The sequence below is a fragment of the Arvicanthis niloticus genome, chromosome X, assembly GCF_011762505.2.
Source record: "Arvicanthis niloticus isolate mArvNil1 chromosome X, mArvNil1.pat.X, whole genome shotgun sequence".
NCBI lineage: Eukaryota > Metazoa > Chordata > Mammalia > Rodentia > Muridae > Arvicanthis > Arvicanthis niloticus.
This window is the reverse complement of record NC_047679.1, coordinates 92,714,885-92,739,689: the sequence shown is the minus strand read 5'-3', so window position 1 is coordinate 92,739,689 and position 24,805 is coordinate 92,714,885. Positions and strand designations below refer to the sequence as shown.

Here is a 24,805-nt window from a genome sequence, read left to right as displayed (position 1 = left end):
TTCATTTAGGGTATGGATGGTAAGGTGAAATGACTTGACACCTTGTTTAGAAAAGTTAGATGCTATGGATCAGACTGACCTGCACTTACCAGATTTACCAAGATTTTCTGTCTCTATTTTATTTATTTATTTTTTTTGCAGTAGCACTTGAATTAGGGAACTGCAATGCCAATATTTACATGGGTTCTGGAGATTTGAGTTGGGGGTCCTCATGCTTGTATGGCAAGCAATTTACACACTGAGCCATCATTCATCCAATCCAAACTTGGGAAGATTCCAATTTCCTCAGATGAATGCTCATGGTTCTCTTTGACAAATAATCTTAAATTATTCTGACCTGCATCTCTAAAGTGTCACTACCCTGTTACTAAGCATGCATGGCAACAATCTAAGGAAGGGCAGGATGAGAGCAAGCCTTCCCATGAGATTTTCTATGTTCATATTTTAGAAAGACTATAAATGAGAGATCTCCCCCCCCATACACAACTCCAGTAATGCACAGCAAGCGTCTCAAAGAAGATATTGTGTAGTTTGAAAATCTGCATTTTGAGGTACCTTTTCCTGGTCTTTGGTCATAATATGAAGATAGAATGAGCTTATTACTAATGACTCAATGGGACTGTAATACTATGGCATTATGTATTTGTCTTCAAATTTTTATTTGTGTGTATCAGTTGTATATAATCGTGGGTTTCATTATGTTACATACATGCCTATAATGTGCTTTGATGCAACTCACCCCATATTTACCATCTCTTATTCTCCCTCCTCTCCCTCTTAGCCCATTCTATTTACTCAATAATCATCTTTCCTCTTTCATGTCAAATATTTTTTCTGTTTTAGATTTCACACATGAGAGAAAGCTTGCCTTTCTGACTTACATGATCATTTCGATGTAAAGAATCTTCTTTGTTTCAAGATTTAATTTCCCAGAGCACAACTCTTGGGCTCCCCTAGGAGGTAAGTGTGCCTCATCTCCTCAAAACACAGATACTCTTGTCTCATGTCCAGGGGAAGGAGGAGAATTTGAAGGTTAAGTTGATCATCAATGGGCAATGATTTAATCAATCATGCCTCTGCACCAAACCCTTCATAAATCCCAAATATTTGGGTTCAGGGTGCTGCTGGGTAACTGAGTATGTGAAGGTGCCTGTAGGCAACACGAAGCTCTGTGGCCTGTCTCACATACCATTCAACCCACTGCAATCACTCATCTGCATATTCTGTAATGTTATTTATAATAACTAGAGACATTTAAGTGATATGTTTCCTGAGTTCTGGGAGTTACAGAAAATGAATGTAATTCAAGAAGGAGGTGATCAGAGGCCTGATTTGTAGCTAAGCTGTGTCAGCCATCAAACTGCTATGCTTTTTGAAGTAAATTAGAGGATTTCCAGATGGTGTCTGTTACAGAATTGGTTGGTTACTGGTAGAAAGAAATGTGTACATATCTAAATAACCAGAGATACAGTAATTTGTATGGTGCTGACTGTGTGAAAACTAGGGAAATTTTTTTGTTTGTGTTTCCTACTCTTACTATTTATGTGTACTTGTTGTCTTCAAAATTTGCCCCACCATTGTCTTTTGAACTTCTATTAATTTGTAGTGATTCAGACATTCTCCTGTTGGAGTTCACTTTACAGCATCATTCACCTTCTCTTTGCTATGTCTAATAGACTATTCTCATGGTTCATGCTACCTAGCAGGAGTTTCTGACATGGCGTGTCACTGTCCTTGCCTTGGGAATAGTTTCTCCACTTGGGAGAAAGTGGGATACCACCAAATCTGATGTGCTGGTCTGCTTAGCCTACTTTGTCCCTTCCTCTTCATATGCTAACCTTTCCTATATCTGAAGATTCTATTCCATGATACCCATCTATTCTACATGTCTACAGTATCTTATAAGTAACCTCCATTGTGCCTGAGTACTTTCAGTGTTTTTATGGCTCTCAAAATTATACTTCTAGCAATGGTCTTTCTTTATTCTCTAGAGTCAAGCATCTCACTGCCCACTTCTACTATTTACCTTTGGCTATTATTTAGGCACATTAATTGCAACTATGGCAAACTGAATTCTTAATTATCAGCCTCAGGCCGCAGAAATAATTATATGTTGTCTATGCCAAATCAAGGCATTTTTCTGTGAAACTCCACACCCAATTCACCAGTGAATTATTCCTGCATCACCTTTGCTGTCAACCTGTTCCAATTACTAACTGATTTACTCTGAGTCATTGTGTCTCTCATTTCCCTTTCATGGGACAGTCTTTTAAAATATACTTTATGAGGCAAAGAAATGCACTTCAATCACTGAAATGCTTGCTACACAAGCATGAAGTCCTGCATTCAGATGCCCAACACCCATGTAAAGAATTTGGCATGTAGGCATGGGTCTGTAATCCCAGCACTGACAAAGCAGAGAGAGGAGGATCCATAGGTTTTGCTAGACAACCTGGCAAGATCCAGATTCAGATCCAGTGGGAGATCCTGTCTCAAAAATACAATAGAGAGTGATTGAATACAGTAAATGATGTCAACCTCTGGCCTCTACACAAATGTGCATAGCCACACATGTCTAACCACGCATATAAGCATGCTACACTGACACATAAATATGCTCACGGCTGTCCAACTGCTTCATACTTTGCTACATATAAATGATACCTTTACTATGTGACAACCCTGCCATGGTAAATAGATGATATTATCTTGTAACCATTTCTGTTGCTAAACTTGGAGAGATGGCAAACAGCTCTAATTCCATCACTTGGGAGGTGGAAACAGGAGTATCAGGAGTTCAAGATTAGCTTCTACTATATATCAAGCCCCACTCCAGCTACATGAAACCTTATTTCTAAAAGCAAAATTGCGAGTGCGCGTGCACACACACACACACACACACACACACACACACACACACACCTCAAATTAAAACACAACACCCAAAACAGTATTTCCTATTTTATCTCACTATTTCTGGAACTACTAAGCTTGTTGCTTCTATAGGGCTTAAGATTTTGCAATTTTTTTTCTCCCTGGAATATTCTTTCTGTGTATCTTACCCTTGTTAATTCCCTCAATGAGAATCTTAGTGTCACTTTCTCTGAAAGGCATTCCCTCATCATTCTATCAAAACTGAGCCACCATTTACTCTCATTCTTGATATCTTGCTTTGCATTTCTTTGCACAATTTACAATTATTTGATGAGTTCATCATCTGCTTATCTGCTTCCAACACAAGAAATGAAGGTAAATACTTTTTATTGCTCACTGTTGTATCCAGTACTTATAATACTATGTGGCAGAAAATAGGTTCCTAAATTAATTTCCATATTATAAATATGTGGTACAAGTACTTAATTGTATTTGCTAATATTTGCTTCTATAACTGGAGATATATGATACAATATATTATGAGACAGTAAATAGAAGTTCCACGTTCTTTTAGCCTGTATCTTTTAGAGATGGAAGAACAAACTGGCAGAATATTTTGCAAGGATTCTAAAACTCACTGTTGCACATTCTGCATTGTGTTTGTAATGAATATTGAGGGGCTGGACGACAGCCTGTTCCTTCCCTTTGAAGCTATTTCACGATGTGAATGTTTTGGGTACAGGACACACTATTTACAATCCAGTCTTTGAAAGCATCTGAGGAGTGTGGAGGAGGAGAAGAAGGAGGAGGAGGAGGTGAGGAGGAGGGAAAGATAGAAAGAGAGAGAAAGAGAAAAAGATTGCTTGTTACATCCTGAACAGTGATCTCTCTTAAGACAGTGCTTTGCTCTTCAGGTATAAGGTATATTTAAAAATAACAATGTGCTGTTTTTTAATAATTACTTTCTAATTGATGCTTTATGGAAAAAAGTAAAGTCATAACTTTTAGTGGACTGCTTTTTAAAAGTGTCTTGTTGGGTGTTATTATAAAATAATAAAGTTCTGATTTGGCCAAATTCATGACAAATTTTGAATTGTGTAAGCAGTGTATAGATTCTGCAATGTGTGAGGTGATTGCAAATGTATGCTTTCAATGTAGATATTGTTATGGAATCTCAAAGGCAATTCTGTAGCTTTGATAAGATTTTAGGATATTTGCTTGCTGGATGAACTTAAGGTACCATATCAGAAGCCATCTAAAGGAGAAATAAATGATTTGATAAGATTTTTTGTACATATTCTGTTCAACATATTCTATAAAAAATATCAGTAAACATTGTTATCAGTGTACAATCTTATCAAGGATGTAAATATAATAATGTCATATCTAACTGGGTGCTTAAATGATGTTAAAATAGAGATCTTACCTGTATTTAATTTATATACAATTAGGTAATTAACCATTCAGCATCTATCTATCTATCTATCTATCTATCTATCTATCTATTCCTTATGTCTTATGTTTAGTAAAAATTATTTATATGATTTGATTGGTGGCAACCATGAAACATTTGTCTAGTTCAAAGTTCTTTGTTTTAATGTATGTGAAATCATGTTCACAAATCCTTATGTGCTTATCTATGCAGGGCAGGTTATTTACATGTTATTATCAAAACTATATTTGACTCACCACTAGTTCAGGGGCTGATTGCAGTATTACTGAGGCATGAATCAATCTCAGCATGCTATTCGGTCTCAAAACCTGGCAACTTCCAGACACTCTGATTCTGATGCTGAGTCATGGCCATACTCCAGAAGCTATGAATAGTTTACACTGTTGGATGTTGTTCTTGAAAGATTAATTATACAGCAATGTCATGCTCTTGAGTCACATCTTAAAACCATGACTAGAAACACTGCAACTGATGGCAATTGGGAACAATACCCTAGGGATAACTTGTATGAGAGGCAATTGACCACCTCTAAGACTGGTTGGAAGACTGTTTTATGTTTAAAAGGAGCATGCATGGGCTTAAGAATTAGATCAATATCTTTGCTTGTTTGTATGACCTTCAGAAATGTCCTTTGTCTAAACTTCAAATGCCTCATTTGTAATATTGAGGTAATAAAATTGCCTATCAACACTTGAGAGATTTAAGTGTGGTAATCTATATAATGTTTCTGGTACAAAAATTAAACCTTGGTAAGGGCCAAATAAACTATAGTACCTATTTTGGTTTTCTGAGGTCAACATCTTTCTCAAGTAAACCAAATTGGTTTCTCACTTTATCTGCAAATCACAATTAACCAAGGAATCACAGTCCTCTCTCTCTGCTCTCTCTTTCTTCTTTTATACTAATATTTTCTTCTTCCAAAGACTGGTTTTTGGCTTATATTTTTAAATGCTTTAAAATGTGAATAGAACATATAACATTTTGTAACTCTAATCCTTTTTCTTATACAAGCTACTTATTGACAATATTAAATTCCATTAGGCAGCTTATGATAAATAATTGTTTCAACAACTTAGTCACTTTTCTTGTAAGTAAATACAATGAAAAACATCTATGGTAATTTTAGAGAGTTCAGACAAAAGGTACTTATTTTTCGCCAACATAGAAAAGGGATATATTCTTTTATCAACAAAAGTGCCACATTATATATTATTAACTTAGAACAATGGTTCTCAGTCTGGGGGTCAAATGACCATTTCACAGAGGCTGCCTAAGACCACTGGAAAACACAGATATTTACATTAGGATTCATAACAGTATCAAAATTACAGTTATGAAGTAGCAACAAAAAGAATTTTATGGTTGGGGTTCAGCACAGTATTGGGAACTGTATTAAAGGGTCGCAGCATTAGGAGAAGGTCAAGAACCAATGGCTTTGGATATTGTTTTGCTTCTTCCTTCTTTCCCTGTTCCTTTTCTATAGGCTTTTACATCTCTGGGGCCTTTGAAACATGCACAACACTTTTTTTTTTTTTTTTTTTTACTTTTTTATAACACCAATCCTACAAACTATTGGTTAAAGTAATTCAATAGGTTACTTATGAACTACTGGAAGCTCAACAAGTACAAGAAATTATTATTATTAAATATTGATAAAGATGGAAAAATTGATAAAGATGGAAATTTATACTAGTAAAATGTATACTTCTCAGCTATAAATTCATCACTTTAACCAAATAATATTGTCAGCCTTTAAACTTCCATTTCATAATTATAAATTTGCCTGAGAAGTCATTTAGCACCGCCCATAACCTTGTTTGTGATTTGTAGAATCCTTGTCCTGGCCCTCTGGCTATTTCAGGAGCACCTATCTTAAGTTTTTCAGTGTTCCTTATTATCTGGAAGGAAGGAAAACATAGAGATTCAATTTAGTGTCTACTGTGGAAAGGAGAGGACAAAGAGGTCTTGTGATAACTGCCTGTGATAATACATTTCTTGAGAAACCATATTATTGGTAAGTACCTGGAACTTTTCCAATAATGCAAGGATTATCTAGCCAATTCTTTGTATGTGTGTGCAAGTGCATGCATGAGTGACTCAGTGTGTGTGTGTGTGTGTGTGTGTGTGTGTGTGTGTGTGTGTGTGTCTTTGCTGGGGAGAGAACCAAGAGCTTTGCTCATACCAGGGAGACAGTCTATCACTGAACAGCCTCAGCCTTAGTCACAGAGTCCTTAGAGAGAAGGAGTTTTGTTCTTATTATTTTCAAAAAGTAGAGAAGAGAAATGAGACTTTCGTTCCATTCCAAAGGAGACTGCCAGTGGGAAACTGTGTCAGTAGTAGTATTACATTAAAAAAGTGGGTAGAAACAAGAACTTATTGCTCTTGGGCATGAAAAACACCTAGTATTGTTTGCAATTTAAGGCACTGGCTCTACATTATTTAGATTTAAATCCCTGTTTCAGTATTTACATTCTGTGTGACCTGAGGCATGTTGTTTTACTTCTCTGTGTCTCAGCCTCTGGTTTCTAAGGTCTCATAAAAATAGTAACCATGGCCAAAGAGAAATTTAAACATAGTGTGAAATAATGTATATAAAGCAAACGGTGCTCAGGATGCATTGTAGGAGATATTATTATTACAGACACTATGACTTGCTATTTGGTTTGTGCAAAATAAAATAGTTACTTGGCTATTACCATGCAAAACAATACAAAGAAACAAAACTCCCCTATACTCAATGCATATTTATAGATTATTTTTTCTGTTATAAGTAAGATAATAGCAGTAAATGGTAAGGTAGCTGGCTTGGGTAGGGACAGTAGGTTGCAGAAAATTGGGCATAAGGAGACTTTAATACAGTAAGTGCATATTGACTTCTTAAGACAAGAAAATTAAGTGGCAAGTTATTGAAAAGACATTCAAAGACTTAGTTTTTAGTACTTCCCCTGCCACTAATAAGTTGTGCATATTTAGACAACTAGTCTTCATCTTGAGCTCTTAGTTCCTCATTCAAATTAATTGGATTTCTGTCCAGATGAGTTGTTTAGTATGTGTCCAGTGTGTCAGAGACATTTCGAATTGTGCATGTGCACATTTCTTCCCCTTCCCCTTTAATTCAGATTTCCATATACCTTGTGAAAAATTTCTGGAAGCAGCACACTAGTGCCTGACTCTATGCTCTAATGATAGTCCTGCAATGAGGAAGCCAGTTGTAGAAATGTCTTTGTGTTCTTTTGGGAAAGTCCAGGTTGGATCCTGGTGTAACTCGGGAACATATTTTAGGAACTTTTCCATAGATGGCTTCAAGAGCCATCTCCATCTATCTTATTTCTTATGCCTAAGTGTTTTGGATTGATCAAGGAAATGCTAGTTGATAACTAGAGTCCAATTTCAGTAGTCTATAGAAGGAAGTGAGACCGATGATTTTAAACCCACTACTTACATGCAGTAATTGGATCCTAAGATTCTAATAGGTAGCAATTGACACTTGCAAATATTAGGATGTTTTAGGGGAGTTGGTCAAAGAGGGTGGAATTATAAGAGAACAACTACACGTTTCAGTTAAACTGTGAAGGATAGCAGAAAGATGGTACACACATAACTTTTAATTCTCAGTCAGATAGGCAGACTCAAAAAGAAATATGCAAAAACTGTGGTAATTTGTCTTTAACATATAATTTAATTTTTTTTATTTTTGAGATTATGATCATCACATCTTCCCCACTCTTTTTGTTACAATACATTTTTTTTATACTTCTTTCCTTATTCTCTTTTAGTTCACAGCCTATTTTTTCACTAATTCTTGTTACATACATATATGTACAGGTTCTTTCCAAAGTGCAGGAAACATAGTGGAAAGGCTGTAGGAGTCAGAATCTGGGGAGAGGAACAGTAAAACATCTTCTGGCTATAACAGAGCCACTGAACTCCCTGAAGATGTGACTATTTGCATAAAACTGGCAAAGATGGGGAGATGGGCTCTTCTTGAGCAAATCACAACAGTTAATGGTGGTTGAGAAGAATGTTTTATTTTCATTGGTAATATAGACATGGATAAGTTGCCCATACTTCAGTAAAAAAACATCTCCCCAGTACGCTGATTTATACAGTACTAATTAATCTCAGTGGGTCATAAGCAGGATACAGAAGGGAGAGTTGCTGAGAAGTAGTGTTTCAGCAGAAGGGAGGAAGGCTAGAGAGGGTAATACATGTATAAAATGCTCAAGTAATTTAAAAAGGAAAAATTGACTTTAAACATGAAGTATCTATTTGTAGGGGTTAGTCTTTAGATTTTGATCATAAAACATGCTTCTTCCAACCTAAAACAGACCGCCTTGTGTCTTGTGGCAATGCAATGCTGCTACTGTTTTAAAGAGAAAAAAGAAGCTCCGATTTTCCCCTTAGAGGTATCACTCCTTTTGTGAGTGGTGTGCACATTGTGATGGAGATAGAGATGGCTGGATATGAACCTTGAAGACAAACAGTAAGAGTTGTAATGAGGACATTGGATGGAAGAGCGAAGAGGACAAAAACACTTAATAGCTAGGAGGAGAAAATTATATTTACTGATAGAAAAAACAGGCAAATCCAGGATAACTGTGTATACACGATGATAATTTAATCATTATAAAGTACAAGGGCAAAGTTCTTAGTTTTCTGGGGGTGTTCATGTAGACTTTTGAATTTTTCTTAGAAGTTACATTATTTTCAAATACTGTTTTTCAGTAGGTTTCATTTGCATTTAGGAGAAATGGTTCCTATGAGTACAAGGTGTCCAAATTTCTTCTCAGTGATGTTAGGCTGGGTTTGATTTCAGAAGGGAGCCTTCTGGAGGTCACTATATCCTTGTCGGGGGTCTCAATAAATGTTTCCACTTTTCTTTATGTGGGGTTAGTCTTGATTCTTAAGGGACCAGAATCCCCTTGTTGCAATTGCCTTGACTCAAGGTTAATTTACATTTCCACGGTTCAAGGGGCACAGTTTTCCAGTCTTGCTAGGAAATACACAGAGCACTCCCAGAAATATTATTAGTTACGTTTACCCATATGATTATTTGAAGTACAATCGTAAGGCCCGACAGGTAGGGAGGAACTCCCTCCCTGCTCTTGGGAATTCACGGCCACCCCAATAACTGCAAAGACACCGAACTTGATGTAACAGCAAAAGGTATATTTCAATCAACGCGTTGAGGTCGCACTTCCAGCCTGTCCTACGCAGAGGCAAGCAGTGAAGTATGACCCCCACTTAGGGGAAAGATAGAGTTTTTATAGTAAGAACCGCAACCCAGGGGAACGAGGGGGAAATATCAAACACTATTTAATTTGTCTTGTGGTTCGTTTTGTTCCTGGTATCCAGGATGCATAGGCACACTGAGAACTCCCAACTCAAACTCTCCTGGTATCCAGGGAGCACAGGCACGCTAACTTGAACTCTCAGCTCAAACCCTATTCAATTTATCTTATGGTCACTTTTTAGTTCCTGGTATCTATAGCACTTGGTCAAGCTATCTTGAACTCCCAGCTCTGAACTCTATTCAATCTATCATCTATTTTGTCTTGTGGATAGCTAGTTTCCTAGGACTCAGAATGCAGAACAAGCTGATCTGCACTCTTGACTCCATCTGTGGAAGGTTTAAAAATTTTTAACCCTTTCACAATAAAACTCCACTGTTGTCTTCTCTCTCCTTAGAGTGGAACTTCCAGCACACCAAGTCCTGGAGAAATGGCTTTGATGGGTGTAAATACCAGATGCTTGGGTCTTTTTCTTCTTTGTACAATAACTGGCCATTCTTTGGAGATAAAAGGTAAATGAATTAAATCAATTTTAATGAAGTAGTCTTAAAGGACATGAACACTGTTTTCAGTGTATATCATGAAAGTGTAAAACTAATAGATAATATCAGTAATATTTCCATGATGTAAAAAAAAATATATATTCTTGGTAGCTACTCACATTGATAGGTAAGGTAACTAATGATCATATATTTTTGGGTTAAATGCTACATAAAAAATAACTGCCAGACCTCTTGCATGGGATATTTTTAAGGAAACAACTTAAGTATTTGAAATTATATTCTCCTAGCACAAGTTGAGTCTTTACTAATTATGACTTTTATGACAATTGAAGAAAGCAGAAAATGGATATTCAGTGTATACTGAAGTACTGTGTATACTGAAGTACAAATAATATGAGGTTTTAAGTGTCTGATGAACACTTAGTTTGACATGGATTTCTAACTTTAAGGAAGAAAACAACAAAGTTGATGTGTCATTTTCACTGGAGCCCCTAGCAAGTTGCAACATGAAAATGAACAACATTCATCAGAGAAAATTAGTCAGAGGCTATCAGGATGATAGTACAGTAGCGCTACTAGATGTGTTACTTAGAATGTGTGTAGGAAAGGCTTGGATTTTTTCAAACTCTGGAGATAGCTCTGAACTTCAGCAAGCTTTAGATTTAATTATCTTCATGGACTACTCACAAGACATGCCTGTACTCCAAATTCTTAAGGTGCTCAAGCCTCGTAAATACGTTCTTTGCCTTTCCTTTTCCTGCATCTATCACAATTTTTATGCTGATCACAATACTGAATTAGTAGTGAGTGGTTCTTTTTACTAGAGACATTTATATAACTATCATTTATATAATATTATACAAATTCTGGTGTACATGTCCACTGACAAGTCTCCATTGCAAGTGTACAGCCTTAGTTCCTAAAGATACAAAGATCAAGTTTTCCTCATGTGCTTTCTTTAAAAAGGACACGTACAAAAAAATATTATGGACTTCAAATTTATTAATAAAACAAAAACATCTCCCTGAGTTTTTATTGTTGGTAGTAGCTGTTTTTGCTTGTTTGTTTTTGTTTTGTTTTTTTGAGATACAGTTTATTTGTGTAATAGTACTGGCTGTCCTGTACTTACTTTGTAGACCAGAATGGCCTTGAACTTACAGAGATCTTTCTACCTTTGCATCCTGAGTAAACATCTTCTTTTTGTAATGTAGCATTTTGGGATTATTTTAGTATATCCACAAAGTTATGAAACCACTATTGACATAAAATTCCAGAATACTTTCGGGCTGTGCCAGAGATACCCTGTGCCTCTACTGTCTTCATGTATGGATTAAGTATAACTGAAATCATTGACACATGGTTTCATGAGGCAGCTTCCCTTTACATAGCATATTGTTTCAAGGCTTTTCTAATTATAGCCTCTTATCAGTGCTGTCCTCATTTCTCTAGTAAAATATTATCCCACTGTACAGATGTGCTAGAATTTTTATCCAGTAATCAGGTGATGGGCATTTGGAAATTATTCACATTCAACAATCTTTCTCATAAAGTACAGGAAAAATATTTTTTCCTGATTTCATTTCAGTTAATCCTCCTCAGGATTTTGAAATATTGGATCCTGGATTACTGGGTTATCTCTATTTGCAATGGAACCCCCCCGTGGTTATGGAAAAATTTAAGGAATGCACACTAGAATATGAATTAAAATACCGGAATGTTGATAGTGGCAGTTGGAAGGTAAGTAAAGCAAGGTTTACAAAATCAGAGTGATCTGATCATTAGGTGTTTCCTTGCAACCCTCAATTTCAATATCCACTATTTTGTGTGCCTTAACAATTTTAGTTAGTATATGAAAAAACTGCCATGTAAGTTTCTGTGCTCTATTTTCACCTCATTCAATATTAAGACTACCCTTGGAAGTACAAGAGAACATGAACTTGAAAAACATTTATGCATATTTTATAGTTTTTCCTTTTACTGGTTTATTTGTATAATTCTTAGAAAATCATTGATGTCTAGGTAAATCTTTGCATACAAATCACAGAACACAGTATTGTTCTGTACATGGATGGCAAGATCTCAATGAAAGCTTATTGAATTATTAGCCATTTATAATGTCAACTATTGTGTTCATTCAGAGCTCTGTTGCAAAAGGTACACCATTAGCTCTGTAATTCAGCTGGGCAGTATTAATGAGAAATTCAAGTTTAATATTTATTGAACAACATTTTAGACAAGATACTCTACTGGGTTTCAGGAATATAAGGCTCTCTCATATATTAATTTTTCATCTTCAAAATACTTAGAAATTGTCTAATTTTCTCCAGGTGTCTCTAAGACTTATTTTATGGGATTCCCAAAGGGTTTATAGTATATCTAAAATGACAAATCTTTGGCCACGCTTATTATTTGTGAAAAGAATTTAACTCCAAGATCTCATGTTCCTATCATAGAGCCTTTTCCTTTACTAAATGTCCTCTGTTTTGTTTTGAATGACCTAATTGAATGATACCATATACAGAGGTTATTATTGACAGAATATATATCTGGGGTACTATGCCAAATAATCATCTTAGATATTAATATTGTTTAGCCTTATTAATGTGAATCACCATTCCATGTATTTCTAAAATGGACTGTTTCATCTTTTTATCAAACAGACCATAATTACTAGGAATCTAATTTACAAGGATGGGTTTGATCTTAATAAAGGCATTGAAGGAAAGATACGTACGCATTTGTCAGAGCATTGTACAAATGGATCAGAAGTTCAAAGTCCATGGACAGAAGCTTCTTATTGGATACCAGATGAAGGTTAAAACAACATTATTTTTTTCACATTTGATATTATCAAAAAATCCATGTAGAGAATAAGTTCCTTAACCTTTATGATGAATGAACCATATATATGACTTTATGCAAAGTAAATCCTGTGACAATTAAACATAAATAGAATCTTGCTTAGTATAATTGAGTTGACATTTTAAAACTCATTAAATCAGCAAACTTCTTCAAAAAACTAAGTCTACATCTTGTTGGTAGAGTCTTAAGTATGGAGCTGTATTAGTAAACATGAATGGGAATTTCAATTCTTGAGAGCATCTTTGAATAATTAATTTAATACTTTGACATAAACTAGTGTCAGTAAATAAGCCCTCAATCATTTTCAGGTTTGCATATACTTCTTACAGTGAAGTGATTTCTGGTAGCTTACTTTTGCAATCTTTCTCATTAAGCTGATTGCTAAATGAAGTAGCACAGCCAAAGGAAATAAAATTGCAAAGTGATTGCATAGATCATCTATTATCATGTTTCTCAGGTATTCAGAATTCATTCATTTTATAGGAAGCCTGGAAACTAAAATTCAGGACATGAAGTGTATATATTATAACTGGCAATATTTGGTCTGCTCTTGGAAGCCTGGCAAGATAGTACATTCTGATACCAACTATACTATGTTTTTCTGGTAAGTACTTTTCTGGGCAAACATCTGTCAACTATATCTCTACTGAATCACAATCATTTTCTTTACCAGAGCCCTGTGTGTGATGATAATTAATCATAATTATGTGGGAATCTCAAGTTGAAGATACAGCAAGGCATCCCATGACTATTTCTGTACAGGATGAAATATTGCATCCTATAGATAGCTGGGTTTATTGTTTTAAAAGTTTGAGTATTTTTTTATACACTTAGCTTTTTTTAAAAGCAGTGATCTTTTAAACTGGGTCTTCTTGCTGTTTCTTAACTGTTGATGAAGCTTTAAAAACATAGAACCTTTTGAGAATTTTATTTTATATGCACATTTAATATAGTCTAGGCACACTCACCCCTCCCCTCCTTTATTTTCTTCCCTCTCTCTCAACAAGCCCTCTCCGACTATCTTGTCTTTTTGTTTTGTTTTAATTTTCATGTTGTAGTCAGCTGAGTTTGACTAGGGCTTGTGTGGGCATGCATGTGGCACATGGGTGACTGACCAGTGAAAACATAACCACCCTCCACCCCACATCAGCAGCCAGCTCCTTAATTGCTCTATGGTAATACAATCACCCACCACATTCTGACATTCTTTTGCTAAGTTGCACATCTGTTTTTCATTTCCCGTTTCTACTGTAAGAACTTTCCTTTAGACTCCCCTCATTCCTCACTTGGACAACTGCCATGACCTCCCAAATGGTGGCTGCTCAGATTGTAGCATTTTTCCTTCCTGCTCATTTCTACACCTTGGAGCCACCTTTGTCTTCTTTCTCATTTTTATATACCATCTCCTGACCATATACCCCAGTCACATCATATTATGCCCAGGATCAAATCTAGGTTGCCTTTCAATTTTTTTTTTTTTACTTCCCTGCACTACCTTTCAAAAAAACTATCCTTTGCTATGGCCACGATCAGTATGCTATTCTGTACATTTCTTTTCATTATCCATGTCTTGACTTTTGTGCATTTTGCAATCTGGAATGGCCTTTGGCTCACTCTGTTGCTAATTCTTTTTCATCCTTCTAGATTCATGTGATGTCTAAATTTATTGACTCTGCTGATCATTCCAGGTTCTGTTTATCTTTGCTACTGAACTATTGCTTTTAATTGCACTTTCTTTATTGTTTGGGTGATAAACTTATCTCATGTATGTGTACTTTGTCTCCTCAAGTTTTTTTTTTAAAGATTGGTGGATGTGAACCAATTCTTACATTTCTCTTAACTAATCACAGAAGGCCACACTCACAATAGATTAATACTAAATATTAACTAAATGAATGAAACCAGGGATGGTAACATGGATAAATGGAAAAAAGAAGGGATTGTACATTTACTAAAGAAAGACAAAGAAAGAGAAGCCAAACTTTTAGTATTTGTGAGTTTTAAGACTACTCTCTGATTGCATCTTTTAAAGAAAAACACAATATATAAATGATTGGGCAGAAAGGACTAGTGCTTTTGAGACCTGTGCTCTAAACACTGCTCTGCCTGGGTAGCCTTGAGCAAACAGTTTCCTCGTGGGAGAATGATTCACTTTCCATATCTTAAATTGAATGGACACATTTCTAAATTTTTGGTCATTAAATCAATAAATATTAAACATATATTAAATGAGACACACTGCTCTCATTTTTTTTTAAAAAAACCACAACAAAAAAGAGAGGAAGACACTCTTCACATTGTCATTTAAGGTTAACATAACTTATCTTTCCTTAGTAAAATGGGGGAAATAAGGTTAACATTTTACAGAGTATATGTTATTTTTCACTCACACAAATTTGCACAGTCAAATTTTGTATACCTAAGCGCCAGTTAGGCATACTGATGTATACTTGTCATTGGAGAATTTGGGAGACTAATATATAACAATCTTGAGTTTGATGCCAGACCACTGGGCTACATAGTAAGTTCCAGGATAGTGTACAGTGAAATCCTATGTCAAAGAATAATGAATAAACAAAGTTGATCATGAATATGAAGTTTTCCACACTGTAAGCAGGCAACTGAACCAAAAGACTAAAATTTACAAATACTTCCCTAAATTAGGGTACTTGGTATAAGGTGCATTTACTAGAGTTTAGATATTTCCACGATCTCCTATCACCTGCTATGCTGGTCTCATTTCAGAAGGGCTACTTTGAAAACCAAAATCATATTTACATTGCAAGCTAATATTTATTTTCTAGGAAATATTCAGGAATTATTGATTTAAAAATCAGTTGTTAACAAGGCCTTTCATCCCCATCAGCCATATTACTGATACAAAGTTAATGTTAAATGCCATGGTAAAGTCTCTTGCTTAAGAAAAAGGGAGAACTACACTTCGTGTGATAAAATCTACACTGCAATTTGCTTTGTTCATTCTACTTCTTCCTTGAGTCATGGGTTTTCAGGCTTGTATCATAGTGTTAGAATATCAGAAGATTTCTTTTTATTTTAGTAAACTTAGGAAAATTATATATCTGCTCTTACATCTTCTTTCAACTCAAATACTTTTCTTAGTCATATATTACCAAGGCTACCTAATTATTCTAAATTTTAAAAAATATATTTCAAGTTTTTTTTTGGTTTTTCAAGACAGGGTTTGTCTGTATAGCCCTGGCTGTCCTGGAACTCACTCTGTAGACCAGGCTGGCCTTGAAATCAGAAATCCACCTGCCTCTGCCTCCCAAGTGCTGGGATTAAAGGCATGCGCCACCACTGCCGGGCGTATTCTAAATTTTTAATTCACAAAATTTGATGAGTCTACAAAGACAAAATAGATGAATAGTGCTTGAGTTGCTTTGAGATTTTATGAAGATTAACATTGAACTGAAGCGCCATGAAATCAACTATTTCTGTTTTTCCTGCTGTTGAATCTATAGATCTTATTATTGCATGCAGTATATAGTAGGTTTCTAAAGCATAGTATGCTATTAAATGATTCTTTTTCCTGTTATCCTATCTATCTATCTATCTATCTATCTATCTATCTATCTATCTATCTATCATTTGTTTCTTTGTGACAGGATTTCTCTGTATAGCCCTGGCTGTCCTGAAACTTATTCTGTAGAAGAGGCTGGCCTCAAACTCAGAAATCCACCTGCCTCTGCCTCCCAAGTGCTGGGATTAAAGGTGTGCACCACCACTGCCCAGCCATGTTATCCATTTTATAACAACTTTTTCTGTTTATTTGATAGTGATGTACATGTGTAGCATATTTACATAATTTCTACCTCTTTCTCTCCTCCCTCCTACTGATCTTATAACATCTCAATTTCTCTCCAATCCGTGACATCTTTTAAAAATAATTATTGTTACATATGTATCTATGTGTGTGTGTGTTGTGTGTGTGTGCGTTTTATGTGTATATGTATGATATATTGAATCAATATACTGTGCTCATATGCTCATTTCATATAATATAATATAATAAGATGATTTAAAACTGAGCACCAAGATACAAAAAGATGCTACTAAATAATTCCTAAACTGCTTCTTGTGTTATAGGTATGAGGGCTTGGATCATGCCTTACAGTGTGCTAATTACCTCCAGGATAATGAAAAAAACATTGGATGCAAACTTTCCAACTTGGACTCATCAGACTATAAAGATTTCTTTATCTGTGTTAATGGATCCTCAAAATTGGAACCTATCAGATCCAGCTATATGGTTTTACAACTTCAAAATATAGGTGATATGAGCAAATGATGTCATCTTAAAACTCGCTGCTTCTTCTTTAGTTTGTTCCTAAGTGAGCAGAAGAGGCCAAGAGCAGACAGTGAGATTTATTAAGGTGATGGAAGTGCAAAGCATGAGGCAATCCACAGAATCCATTGATCATTGCTTCCAATGATAAATGATTGAGAACCTAAACATTTTTATTTCTTCTGAATTTGTATTCTTAGTTCTAACAGTTATAATTGAGAAAGGTTCTAGAATCAGGCAGACATGGTGTAATTTCAGATACCTTATAGTAGCCATAACGTATGTGTTACGTAGAAAGTAGTCACAATAGTAGTTGTAGTAAAAGTTGTTTGGTTGTTTCTAAAGTTGCAGAAATTGGAAAATGATTGCAATAATTTGGGTATTCTTATTTTTTCTCTTGGTCTTAAATATCCCGGGGACTGGACCACCAACCAAAGAGTACACATGGAGGGTCCCATGGCTCTGGCCGAATATGTGGCAGAGGATGGCTTTGTTGGACATAAATGGGAGGAGAGGCCCTTGGGCCTAAGGGGTACAATGTCCCAGTGTAGGGGAATGCCAGGTCGGGAAGGTGGGAGTAGAAGTGAGAGTGCTACCCAGCGGTGCACCCTCATAGAGGCAGGGGGAGGGGAGATGGGATAGGGGATTCTGGAGGGGAGACCTGGAAAAGGAATAATATTTGAATTTTAAATAAAGAAAATGTCCAATAAAGTAAAAAATGAAAAAATATTACTGTAGTCTTTATCAAAAACAAAAGAACAAAAATTAATTTCCCATGTGGGGTGGTGGTGGCACATGCCATTAATTCCAGTGCTTGAAAGGCAGAGGCAGGTGTACCTCTTGAGTTCAAGGCCAGCCTTGTCTACAAAGCAAGTTCTAGAACAGCCAAGGATACACAGAAAAACCCTGTCTCCAAACACACATGCACATGCGCACACACAGACACACCACACACCACCACAAAAACACACATACACACACCACACACACACCACATACACCACACACACAAACACACATATACACACCACACACACACATACACACACACACAGACACACACACACACGGGGGGGGGGGAAGGGGGAAGAGGAAGGGAGGGAGCAAGATCAAGGTGTTGGAGTTTTTCAAATAAAAAAATTTCTCAAGAAGTACATTTTGATTGGCAACCAACTTTGGTTTTTAGTCACATTATGAGAATAACCTTGACTCCAGTAGTTTGTCCCTGAAAGATTCGCTTATGAAGTGTTCCAAGCTTTAGATGAGGGATGCTGCTAAGGTAGCAACTTTGATGTTGAAATCATTTCCTTCTGCTTTTCAGTTAAACCATTGCCACCAGAATTCCTCCATATTAGTGTGGAGAATTCCATTGACATTAGAATGAAATGGAGCACACCTGGAAGCCCCATTCCACCAAGGTGTTACACTTATGAAATTATGGTCCGAGAAGATGATATTTCCTGGGAGGTATGGATATTGTACTTATTTGCCAAAATCATAAATATAACTTTTAAAAAATGTAATAGGATAATGGATAATCAAAATCTGTGACTGTTCAAAAGAGAGTTAGACTAGAATAAGTATGTCAGTTTACTTTCCAGAAGGCCAAATCTAGTGGAAAAAGGAAATATATGTATATTGATAAAAATATAACTATGAGGCCCTGACACATGTACAGCAGAGGACTGCCTGGTCTGGCCTCAGTGAAAGAAGATGCACCTAACCCTCAAGAGACTTGAGGCCCAGGGAGTGGGCAGGCCTGGTGGGGTGGAGATGAGGGGTGGGGACATCCTTGTGGAGATGGGGGAGGGAGAGGGGAGGAGGTATGGAATGGGGAGTGGTCTGGGGGGAGGCAGACCAGGAGGGGATGAAGTCTGGCCTGTAAAAAGGGATTAAAGAATAAAAAAAATAAAAAGTATAACTAGTCATACCAATTTTAAAGTTGTAAATACCCTGGAGACAATCTAGTTACTTGTTTTCAATTTGTTTTACTAAATAAAAATTTCTCCAGGAAATTTAAATAGATTGCATGGCTTCCAATAAGACTCAGACAACACACACACACACACACACACACACACACACACACACACACACACCTTCTTTAACTACAACCATGAGGTATATAAGACATTTCCTAGAGAAGAAAGGATTGTAAAGAAGGTGACCATTGTGAGACTCCAAACATCAATGATGCGGTGATCTCTTTAACCCTACCTTGGTATAACTTGCTTTGATTTATTTGTTTCCAATTTAGAAATTGGTAGAGACAAGAAGGTGGAGTAGTTCTCAATGACTGAATTCATACATAGGTGGGAAAATGGTTACTGACTTAGTATACATGTTCCAGGCTGGTTAATTGAATTGGCAGTCGAATAGTTAAAAGTAGATTCAAAACCCGAGTCCCAGTACACTTAAGTCTATACTATGTGTTTTCAAGGTTGTGTAGATAAGTTAAATACATAAAAGCAATCACATCATATACAAGAAGAACTCTGCAGCAATTTAAAGTGTAAACCTGAAGTAATTTCTTTAGTTTTTTTTCCCCTTGTGATCACTGTTAGAACATGTTTGTATTTTGTGGAAATTTTATATATGAAGTAATAGTTTTGTATCACTTTCTGAGCATTATTACATGGGTCTTTGAAGGCTTATCAAATCAAAATGAGGAGGGATGCACTTTGAAGAAGAATATTTCGATTTTTATAAAACCAGCATTTAGTAATTTGTGAAGCCGTTTCCCATTTATTGCATCAGGAATCTCTGACGCTAATCTGGAGATTGTGGACAGTAAACTATGTGGAATTGTGACTTATTGCACATGATGTTTCTTATTACAAGTGGCCTATTATTATAACAGGACAAAAGATAAAATTAAATACAGATAAGTAGTGGAAGAAAACGCCTTTAAAAATCAGTGTAGAGTGGTGAGCGCTGCTAGGATTGGACCTTTCTAGTGTAACTTGATGATGCTGTTAAACGTCCAAAAACATTTTGAAGCAGAGAGATGAAATCATCGCAGTTGTACTGAGTTCAAGTAAACACACCATAGTTTTCTTTGGCTTTCAGTCTGCCACAGATATAAACGATATGAAGTTGAAGAGGAGAGCAAATGAAAGTGAAAACCTATGCTTTCTTGTAAGATGTAAAATCAATATATATTGTGCAGATGATGGGATTTGGAGCGAATGGAGTGATGAAGAATGCTGGGCAGGTATGCACTAAAAGGATAAGAACTAAGTAATTGGGGCTCTGTGGTAGCAAAATGTATTTCCTCTCATTGTGTTTGTAAACTGGAGATCAAATGATCTCGTGCATTATCTGTAAATGGAGAAAAAGCAAGTACTCCAATCGAAGATAGGCTTACTGAAACTCTAACATTCATTTGGAACTAGGTATCTTGTTCTGTTTTAATGGGAATATTTTTGTTTGTCTTTTATAAGCATCTCATAGTTCTTAGGGCAAAGTCCACGGTCCATTTTAATCAATATTTTTTTGTGCTTTCAATTTTCACTAGAACAGAAATTTTAAAGAAAGGGTTGCAGCTGGCTCCAAGTGTGTAACAATACTTACTGGCCATTTTTCAAATTGACATGTGGTCCTGGTTTCATGTCTGTTGCTGAGATAAAATATTCTATCCAAGAGTAACTCGGGTGAGAAAGGGCTTATTTAGTTCGGGATTGCAGGTTACAGTCTATCACAGTAAAGATGCTAAAGTTGGCAGATATTCCAAACTGCTCCTCATATCCAGGCTACAGAGCAGAAAGCACTGGGTGCATTCACATTGGCACTGCTCAGGCTCCTCTCTCCTTTTCATTCAGTCCAGGGCCTAGCCCATGAAATAATGCTGCCATATTGAGGGTGTGTATCCTCACCTCAGTTAACCCAAATAATAAATTGCCTCACAGGCCTGCCCACGGGCCAACCTGCTCCAGACAATCTGTCATCCAGATGCACTTCCCAGATGATTCTACAGCACTTCGAGCTGAAAATGAAAACTAAGCATGACAGATTTTAAATTTAGTTAAAACCATTACTCTCTGTACTAATGGAAATTGATTTATGATACAACTCTTTTCAAATTTCATAGTGATCCAAACATAAAAGCGTTGAATGTGACACACAGTATGATTTAATTCAGAATATCATTATAAATTACTGATAATTACTCAAAATTGAAGAAAAATTTCTTCGGCTCTGCTTATGTAGTGAGAATATATATATATATATATATATATATATATATATATATATATATGGAATTAAGTGTAAAAACATAGTGTACTTTCACACGTTATAATGGAATGGTTGTCTTTACCTCTCTCTACACACGGCAAAAACATTGTTTGATTTCGTTTATTAAATACTTTTAAAGTACCTACTATGTATCAGATTCCAGATTCTGGATATGCAGCAGTATTTATTACTCTTGTCAAGTCTTTGTTATTACCAAGTTGGAGAAAATTAATAATAACCTAACAAACTATATTATACAACCTGTAGAGAATATGGAGGAAAACAGTACTAGTAAGCAAGAGTTTCAATGTGAGATTATGTATAAAAGAAAGTATACTTTCACTGTGTCTACATTTTTTACCTTTGAAACTACTTTTAAAAATCTGGAAAATGTGTGTGTATTTGTGTGTGTGAGTTTATGTGTTGAGTTATATTTTTTCATTAATCCAAAAAATTATATAAAATGGATATAGTGATTTTCTTTACCACAGTATCAAAACATACTTCTCTTTGCATTACATAAAATCTCATTACTTAATGTAGGGGACTGAGATTTCTTTATCCCTAACAGTTATCTCCTGGTAGAGTCTTATTTTAGACCTACAAGTTAGGAACAATGACTTTTTGGCATTGCTTGTAGTTTTAGATGTTTAGGTTATATTTCTTTTTGAGTACTTCAAGTTATAGAAAATAGGACAATTATATACACACACATACTCTGTTTAAACAACACATACTTATTTTTCTATAGTTCTTGTGAAACTGAGTGAAAATCTGAGCTCAGTTCACCGACCACACTCAGGTACTCAGAGGGGTCTTCTTTAGGACAATTAAAGTTTTAAAACGATTTTGTCTTTTTTTTTTTTTGAGAATTTTGTTTAATATATTTTGATCATATTAAGCCCCTCTAGCCACCCATATCCACCCTGCCACCCTCACCTTCCTACTCCTTCAACTTTGAGTTGGCATTTGATACCTGCTGAGAAAGAGAAAATCAGTTTTCTTTAATAACATGACCCCTGATCATTTGACCATACTCCAGGTCAGGACCCATTCCTATGAGCAATTGGGAACACAAACCAGACGTGACGGGGGAAATAACTAGAACAATAATGTTTTGACAATAACTTCTTAGGAATCATCTAGACTAGAGAACACAAACAGAGCCTCAGGAAACCATCTGCCTTGCTATTGTTAATTCTGCATGTCAAGAGACTTACATTGTCTGTTACATCTCCAAAATTACCCCTGTAAATCTTTACTATAACATGCATTTGAATTAAGATCCCAAGGGAATAAGACAAAGACAAATTGAAATGGAGGTAGATACATAGGTCTGGCTCCAAAATTTAACATACTGTGTGTTATTCCAGAACAAGTCTGAGACACTAAACTTGTAAACGTTTTCTATAGTTTAAGTATCACTACTGACTGTTCATTCTATGGAGAAGTAATATTAACACTTCATGCCTTGGTATAGTGATCTTTTAACATGCTCAAAGCCTGGTGTTTAATCACTACTAAAGTAAGAAAAAAAACCTACAAAAACAGGAGAAAAGAGAAGTTATACCTAAAATATCAAACAGCATCATCATGTCTTGTCATTTAGTTCAGCCTCTGAAGTCTCAGACAAATTTTAGATGGTGACCTTGTAAGGTCAGCTTCACTAGCATTGTGTGTATCTTTATTAAGATAATATTTGTTCTTGAGATTTAAGGATACATGGCATTTGTTTGTTTAATCAGTTGACTGACATGTTATGGGTTTTTAATGAGAAATGTCACAACATCAAATTTTAAGGAAAATTATACTGTTTTGGGAGTTATTTTCTAATTGAAATGGGATACATATCACAGTATGTCAAAGTAGATTTTCTGTATGCTAAACTGAGACCCAACTGTGGTATCTGTGCATTGACAAGTATGTCCATTTAATTCCATTACTGCATCATTGACAGTTTACTTATGTATTAAATGTTTCAAGAGTCCTCATAAACCTTTAACATTTCTCTTTTTATTGTTATATTTTTTTTTAATCCTAGGTTATACAGGGTCAGACTCAAAGATTATTTTCATAGTACCAGTTTGTCTTTTCTTTATATTTCTTTTATTACTTCTTTGCCTTGCTGTGGAGAAGGAAGAACCTGAACCCACATTGGTAAGTTGTTTAAGGTTATGCAAAACAGTAAGACATACAAAGTAATACATTCAGAACTCAAAGGCCTGAATTTTATACGTTTGCTTGCTCACTATGTAGTACAACTGATACTATATACTTTATTGTAATAGCCTCAGAAAATAGTCAAATTTGATACTGGAAACCCACATTTTGGGGAGTGGCTGTTAATTCTGTCAAAATGGGAGAAAAACCCTTTTGAACATGGAATACTGCAGATATTTAGGTTAGAAAGTTGCACAGTGCATGAACTCTAGGAGAAAAACAGGTTGGGAGAGGAGAAAGTGATGTAGGTGTTAGGGACCTAAAGCAGCTGGTTATATACATTCATAGTGAAAATGAGAGAGAAATAAATGTATGTATATTTTCCTTCTCCATTCTTACCTAGTCCAGGGTACAAGTCAAGGGAGTGGTCCTACTCATAATGGGTTGGATCTTCCAATCTCAGTTAATGAAATTAAAATTATTTCTCATGTATGTAACTATAGGTCAACATGACCTGGAAATTCCCTCATTGAGATCCTCTTCCTGGATGACTTAGAATTGTATCAAGTTGACACTTAAAACTAGCCATGACGTAGGCTCTGTTTGGAGAAAAACATCTTAATACTGTGTTTTGTAAAGATAGAATACAGCATGTCCATGGAATGTTTCACTGCTTTGCTCGTTAAATTTCTGAATTGTTAACACTAGTGGAATTGTATTATTAATCATTTGTTAGTGACAGAGTTCTTTTTGGATTTCAGAGCCTTCATGTGGATCTGAAAAAAGAAGTGTATGCTTATGAAGAGACCCTCTGTTAAAATACCCTTTTCCTGGCATAGAGCCAGCCAGCATGAGTCATATTAAACTCAATTTCCCTTCAAATTTCAAATACATCTTTTTGCAAATCAGTGTTTGTCCTAATATTGTTAGGTTTTTGACTAAAGTACTAGATATGCATCTCAAGTTGGCTTAGTGTGTGATAGTCGTGAGTTGGCCTTTCAGGTATTGCATATGTGTGATATTAAGGCCACCTTCATTATTGCATTTAGGTACATTTTATGGTGCACAAGCCCTTAGCAGATAGTACATTTACTATATTTTAGTAATTGCTTTGTTTCTA

General features: G+C 35.7%; 1 protein-coding gene across 14 annotated transcripts in view; it reads left to right on the top strand.

The window, feature by feature from the left end:
• The window catches only part of Il13ra2 (interleukin 13 receptor subunit alpha 2), a 52,682-nt gene extending 28,089 nt beyond the window's left edge, over positions 1-24,593 (top strand). For 11 of the 14 annotated variants that reach the window (XM_076918286.1, XM_076918287.1, XM_076918281.1 and 8 more), the window contains 10 exons: positions 844-960; positions 10,016-10,130; positions 11,707-11,858; positions 12,782-12,935; positions 13,467-13,587; positions 17,091-17,275; positions 18,611-18,756; positions 20,359-20,503; positions 23,567-23,682; positions 24,447-24,593. In XM_076918286.1, coding sequence (XP_076774401.1) covers positions 10,049-10,130; positions 11,707-11,858; positions 12,782-12,935; positions 13,467-13,587; positions 17,091-17,275; positions 18,611-18,756; positions 20,359-20,503; positions 23,567-23,682; positions 24,447-24,503 — 1,158 coding nt within the window. In that variant the 5' untranslated portion in view covers positions 844-960; positions 10,016-10,048 and the 3' untranslated portion in view covers positions 24,504-24,593. The other 3 variants (XM_076918278.1, XM_076918288.1, XM_076918290.1) reach the window with 3 other exon arrangements.
• The last annotated feature ends 212 nt before the right edge of the window (positions 24,594-24,805 follow it).